Source organism: Alligator sinensis, unplaced genomic scaffold (genome assembly GCF_000455745.1).
Source record: "Alligator sinensis unplaced genomic scaffold, ASM45574v1 scaffold553_1, whole genome shotgun sequence".
NCBI lineage: Eukaryota > Metazoa > Chordata > Crocodylia > Alligatoridae > Alligator > Alligator sinensis.
The window spans coordinates 328904-335533 of NW_005842389.1; the positions used below are offsets into that span (position 1 = coordinate 328904).

The 6630-nt window shown below is 57.4% G+C and overlaps 1 protein-coding gene across 1 annotated transcript in view; it reads left to right on the plus strand.

Annotated features, from left to right (window-relative positions):
* Positions 1-1718, plus strand: part of LOC102379943 (mucin-17-like) — a 7237-nt gene extending 5519 nt beyond the window's left edge. The window contains exons 10-14 of the mRNA XM_025211141.1: positions 39-213; positions 450-623; positions 813-1075; positions 1269-1360; positions 1495-1718. Of these exons, the coding sequence (XP_025066926.1) occupies positions 39-213; positions 450-623; positions 813-1075; positions 1269-1360; positions 1495-1530 (740 nt within the window). The 3' untranslated portion in view covers positions 1531-1718. The remainder of the gene's footprint in view (positions 1-38; positions 214-449; positions 624-812; positions 1076-1268; positions 1361-1494) is intronic.
* The last annotated feature ends 4912 nt before the right edge of the window (positions 1719-6630 follow it).

Here is a 6630-nt window from a genome sequence, read left to right on the forward strand (position 1 = left end):
ACCCCCCCCTGGGTCTGATGCCCCCCCTCCTGCCCCCCCAGGGGTCTGCATGAGCCCAGCAGTGGCCCCAAGGCAGTTCCAGCCATTCTTTGAGGCTATGTGGGTCTCCAGGGACCTGATGTGCGTCTCCAACTGCAGCCGGTGGCACCCGCAGCACTTCGTCTGCAGCCCCCACGGCTACTGCTACATCCACCCTGAGGGGCCCACCTGCTAGTGAGCTGCGGGACCCAGGCGTCTGGCCCCTTTACCCCAACCACTTCTCCCCCATTCCCCTCCCAGGGGACCCAGACATCCAGGCCTGAGTCCCCCCTGCTCTCACCCCCCCAGCTCCACAGTGCCTAGGGAACCCAGGTGTCCGGATCCCCAGCCCCCACTGCCCTAACCCATAGTCCCCTCCCAGGGGACACAGGCATCTTCCCCCCACCAACTGTGCCCCCTTCTCCCTACAGCTGCGAGCACTCAGACTGGTTCTGGTTTACGGGCAGCCACTGTGACCAGGGGGTCAGCAAGGTGGGGGTGGCCGTGGGGGTGGCCCTGGGCCTCCTTGTCCTCCTGCTCCTCCTGCTGCTCCTGCTGTTTTGCCTCTGCTGCTGCCCACCCCGGGGCCGCCAGGAGAAGCGCAGGTACCAGGGCCTGAGGGTTGGGAGTGAGGGGCACCGGCAAAGCTCGGGGGGCAGGGGCTGCAGGTTGGGTGTGAGGGGCAACACCGGTTTACAGAGGGGCTGTGGGTCGGGAGTGAGGGGTGCCGTTGGGCTGGTGGGGAGAGAACCCAGGTGTCCTGGGCCCTGACTTGCCCCTGTTGCCCCCTGTAGCCTCAGCAAGGCCCGGATGGAGGAGGAAGAGGACAAAGAGGAAGGCCTTGGGAAGAAGGGTGCGTGGTCGCCGCAGCACACTGAGGATGAGGAGGAAGAAGGCCGTGGGAAAAAGGGCTCCTGGTGGCCACAGCACAATGAGGAGGAGGAGGATGACAGCAGCCACGGGAGGAAGGGCACGTGGTGGCCACAGCACGAGTGGGAGTGGAACGCCGGGCGCCGCGGCTTCTATTCCCCTAACCCTGAGGCCTCCAGCCCCCCCGGTAACTGCCCCCACCCCAGCAACCCCAGGGGCAACTGTGGGGGCCAGTTCCAAGCTGGTCTGTGCCCACAATGGACTGCAGCAGGGAACACTGAGGCAGGAGAGAAGGAAGGGGTGGGGCGGGAGCCAGGGGTGGGATGCTGGGGCACATGCCCCTGGTTTGAGTTGGAGGCTCAGTATCACCTCCCCCACAGGGTCTCTGGTGGGATCCGGGAGCAGCCCCAGCACTGATTCCTATGTTGATGGCTTCCGCCCTGCGCTGAACAAGGTGGATCCCTCTGCGCAGGTAGGTGGGGGTGCAGGTTGTGGGTCAGGAGTGAGGGGCACTGGCAGGGCTGGGGGGGTGCTGTGGGTTGGGAGTGAGGGGCACTGGTGGAGTTGGGGGGGCAGCACTCACCCCCTTTCTCCCTGCTCTTTCAGACCAGCATTGCCCGGCCCCACATGACCAAGATGTGACCCCTCCCACCCCACTCCAGAGTCTCTTGAGTGGAGGGGGCCCTAGACGCCCACAACGGCAGCAGGACCCTCCCCACCATGGCATGGGGGAAGCAGAGATGATGTCAGGACTGTAGGGGGCACCATGCAGGCTCTGGAGACACCCCCTTTTCACCAGGACTGGGGGGGCTGGATCCTGCTGCTCTCTCCACCCCCTTCCCCATAGTCACTGGCTTCTTGGGACTTTGTGTGTGTGTGTGTGTGTGTGTGTGTGTGTGTGCGCGCGCGCGCGCGTGCATAACAGCATGTTTCCCACTGGTTGGGAGTGAGGGGCACTAGTAGGGGGCTGCAGGTCAGGAGTGAGGGGCACCAGCAGGGCTGGCGGGGCAGGGGGCTGCAGGTTGGGAATGAGAGGCACTGGCAGGGTGGGGCCTGTTTGCCCAGCTGCGGGGAGGGTGTGGGGGGGCTGGCTTTTGCCCCAGTTCCTGCTAGGGCCTGTTTGAGTTTCGCCCTGTCCCTGGGTAAACAGGGGTGTGGAGGCTTTCAATGAACCCAGGCGTCTGGGCGAGGCTGGATGGTGTGGGGCCAGCCTTGGTTCTTGCTGCCCTTGGGGTGGGGGTGGGGTGGAATCTGCCCTGCCCCCAGCAGCCTGCACCTCTCCCGTTTTCCCCCTGCGGGGGGCTGTTTTGGGGTGAATTTGGGGGCTTTTGGGGCTCATTGAGCAATAAAGAACATCTGTGCCATCAGTGCTGGGCCTGGGGCTCGTCCTTGCTGGGGGTGGGCAGCACCATGTTCACATGTGTGTGTCAGTGCTACATGCCTGCCCTGGCGGCCTCCATGTTCCATCCCAGAGTCCTTTGCAAATGACCCCTTCCTGTCCTGGCTCCGGGGGCAGGGGGCAGGTGGCGGGGATTGTGGGATATGAGAGTCCTCCCCTGCCCCATGCTGAGGTCCCCAGGCTTTCCCAGGTGCTGGGAATAACCTGGGCTCTGCCCTGCCCAGCCCCACCCTGAGGGCACTGGTTGCGGCTGGCTCTGGGGAGTGCCTGGGCCAGGAACGACCACATGCAACAGCCCCGTGGCCATGAGTGACATCAGCTCCTGCGGCCCGTGCCAGCTGGCCCCTCCCAGCCTGCATATCTACCTACCTACCTACCCACCTACCCATACATCTATCTATCTATCTATCTGTCCAACCCTACACACACCTATTTCTCTCCCTCTCCATCCCAGCCGGGCGAGGTGGGTGTATGTGCCCTGAGTCTGTCCTGGGGCCAGGCTGGGCGGTGACACCTGCTGCTGTCTTCCATGACCTCATGTACCCATTGAGGAAGGGGCCGCACCCTGCTCTCCCCCCAGCCCCAAGGGCAAAGGCTGGACCTGGGCCTGTGCCAGGGCTCCGGGCTCATCTCCCATGTACCGCTGCGTCCCCGCCCAGCTGGGACGGACAGACAGACCAGGGCAGATGGGGCCCAGGGCCTGGAGGCCAGCCCAGTGCGGGGCCCCCCTCATCCTCATCCTTTTGGCTGTGTTGGCCGGTGAGTGCGGCTCCCTTCCCCCTTGCTAGAGCCCATACCCCCTTGTTAGTGCTCAGACCCACTCATTAGACTCCGTACCCCTCGTTAGTGCCCAGATCCTCTTTTTAGATTCTACTCCCCCTCGTTAGAGCCTTGATCCTGTTGTTAGGATCTGTTCCCCTTTATTAGGCTCCAGACCTCCTCATTAGACTTCAGGCTTCTGTAGGTTAGGCACTGGACCCCCTCATTAGGCTCTAGGCACCCGGCTTTTGCTATCCCCCTTTGCTGGGCTATGGAGCAACTGTGCGTGGCCCTGGGGTGATACAGGGCACAGGGCAGCAGTGAGGGCTCATGGGGGATCCCATGGGGGAGAGACCCCATGTCTGGCCATGGGAAGGTCCCCCAAAACCCACAGAGCAATGGAGTTGGCAATGGAAATTGTCCTGGTGACTGCTGCCCAGCACCCAGGTACTTCTCTGATCCTAAAGGATGTGCCATAATTACCTCATATATAACACCTCCAGAGAAAACCAGCTGGGGGGAGCTTGGGGCGGATCCCAGGCGTGTATTTGCACCCTCTTTTGATTCATACTCTCCCCAAGCTTCAAACCAGTGATGTTTCTGTCCAGTTGCCGTCATGGCTGGTTGGCATCTACTGAATTCCTGCTAATCTCTTCACTCCTTAAGACCCTCTCTCCTTGCTAACAGCCATAATGAAGCTACACTTCCTTCTCCACCACTGCTGCCTCTCTGCTCTTCCTGGCCATGGCTCCCTCCTTTCACAGCCCTGTGGCCTAGTTTGGGGCCAAGCTCCAGGGCTGAGCTCAGGGGTGGATCTATGACCCCAGGCATAGGAAGGACAAATGGGGACAACCTTGGAGGCACTGCCCAGCCTTTTGGGATTGAATCAGACATACGCCTTGGACTCTAAGGGCTGCAGGACCAATGAGCTGGTAGTTTGGGGCTAGTTCTTGCCCTCGTTTTGGTGGTGGTGGGGGGGGGTTGACTGTAATATATTCAAATAACAATGGAATGAGTATTGCAGTTATTATATGTGGTTTTGCTTGGCTTGTAAACTGAGTCATAAAGTACTGGGCCCATAACACATATAATCCTGCTTCTACTTTAGCTGGAGAAAATTCATCGGTGCACACTGATTTGCTGTGTCATCTGCACCCGGCTTTTCAGAGGGCTCCCATGGGTGCTATCTGTGTGAGGGAAGTGCTGGATGTCTGTGGAGGGGAGTATGGGGGTGTTAATCACTGCAGCTCCAGGAATCACGGCCATTCGTGCTATCACTGCTCTGCCCGCTCCACTACCAGGTTCTGGGCCCCTGGGGTGGCCGCACTAGATTAGGGTTGGGCATTCATGGCTTCACCTACTAGGCTGCACAGCCCTGGAATGGGTGGGTTGAGTTGGGCCCCAGGGACCCCAGACCTCTGCTGTTAGGGTGTGTGTTATATTTGGGGGTATTGTATATGCCAAAATATGGTAGAGGTAGAATAGCTCCAGAGCCCCCTAGATCTCAGCTACTTCTCCACACTCTGGGGTAACTTTTAATGGCCTTCTTGGGGGTGTTGTCAAACTGGGGTGTATTTTATATCTGGGGTGTTGTATATGTTGAAATATGGTAGCAGAGGTGGACTAGGTTCAGGGAAAGGCAACCCAGAGCCCCCCAAACTTCAGCTCCTTCCCCTCCCTCCAGGGTAAGTTTCATTTCCTTCAGGGAGGGGGGGGGTGTTGCAGACCTGGGGTGTGTGTTATATCTGGGGGTGCTATATATTCTGGAAGATGGTAGCAGAGGTGGAATAGGTGCAGAGATGGGCAGCCGACTGGAGGAGGGGCCTCGAGTCAAGGCCACTTCAGGAGAGGCTCCAGTGGCTGGGACTCTGCCCCAGGGGATTGTGGGGGAGAGGAGAAAGGGTCATAAACCCTGCAGGACATGGCCCAGGGCACAGAAGGCCCTTGTTAACTGGGGAGGGGGTGGGGCTATGGAAATGAGCCTGGGAAGGAAGAAGAGACAGGCCTTATTTTATGGCCAGAGATCACCCATGGGTGAGATTCGCGGGCATGGAGGGTGGTAGGGGTGCAGGCATCCATGGGGCAGAGATCTACCATATTTACCTGCATTCAACATCCCCTGAATATAAGCTGCCCCCAAGGCGTCGATTCTAGATATGGGAAATGGACATTCATAAATGTTAGGGTCAGAAGGGACCTCAGTAGGTCATGGAGTCTGACCCCCTGCCCTGGGCAGGAAAGAGCACTGGAGTCAGATGACCCCAGCTCAATGCTTGTCCAGTCTCCTTTTGAAGACCCCTCAAGGTAGGGGAGAGCACCACCTCCCTTGGAAGCCCGTTCCAGATTCTGACACTTCTTACTGTGAAGAAGTTCTTTCTAATGTCCAACCTAAATCTGCTCTTTGTCAGTTTGTGGCCATTGTTCCTAGTTACTCCTGGGGGTGCCCTAGTAAATAGAGCATCTCCTGTTCCCTGCAGCTGTCCTCTGATGAATTTATAGGCAACCACAAGATCACCTTTCAGCCTGCTCTTGCGAAGGCTGAAGAGAGCCAGGTCCCTTGGTCTCTCCTCATAGGGCCTTCCCTGCAGGCCTCTGACCATACAAGTTGCCTCCTTTAAACCCTCTCAAGATTCTCTGCATCCCTCTTGAAGTGCGGCGCCCAGAACTAGATGCAGTACTCCAACTGCAGCCTGACCAATGCTGCATAGAGGGGAAGCATCACCTCCCTGAACCTGTTCGTCATGCATCTGCTAATGTATGATAAAGTGCGGTTAGCCTTGTTGATCACTTCATCACATTGACGACTCATGTTCATCTTGGAGTCAACTATGACTCCAAGATCCCTTTCCGCTGCTGTGCTGCTGAGAAGGTCGTCCCTCAGCCTGTACATGTGTTGGTGGTTCTTTTTGCCCAGGTGTAGCACTTTGCACTTGTCTTTGTTGAACTGCATCCTATTTTGTTCTGCCCATTTTTCCAACCTGTCCAGATCTGCCTGGATCTGTTCCCTATCCTCTGGTGTGTTGACTTTGCCCCATAATTTGGTATCATCTGTGTACTTGGACAGGGTGCTCTCCAGGCCCTTGTCCAAGTCACTGATGAAGACACTGAATAGCACTGGTCCAAGGACCGAGCCTTGCGGGACTCCACTGGCCACATCTTTCCAGGTCGATATCGCCCCATCCACTAAGCCAATTTGACTCCCACCTGACTGTGTAATCATCTACATCATAGCTTGTCAGTTTATTTATGAGAACAGAATGAGATACCGTATCGAAGGCCTTCTTAAAGTTTAGGTAGATGACATCTACCTCGACTCCTGTGTCTAAGCATTTTGTGACCTGTTCATAAAAAGAAACAAGGTTAGTCAGGCAGGATCTACCTGCAATGAATCCATGCTGATTTCCTTTCAGCATTATTTCCCCTGCTGGGCTCCCACAAATGTGATCCTTAATGACTTTTTCCAGAGTTTTCCCAAGGATAGAAGTAAGACTAACTGGCCTATAGTTTCCTGGTTCCTCCCTCCTCTCCTTCTTGAAAATAGGGACCACACTGGCCCTTTTTCAGTCTTCTGGGACCTGACCGGA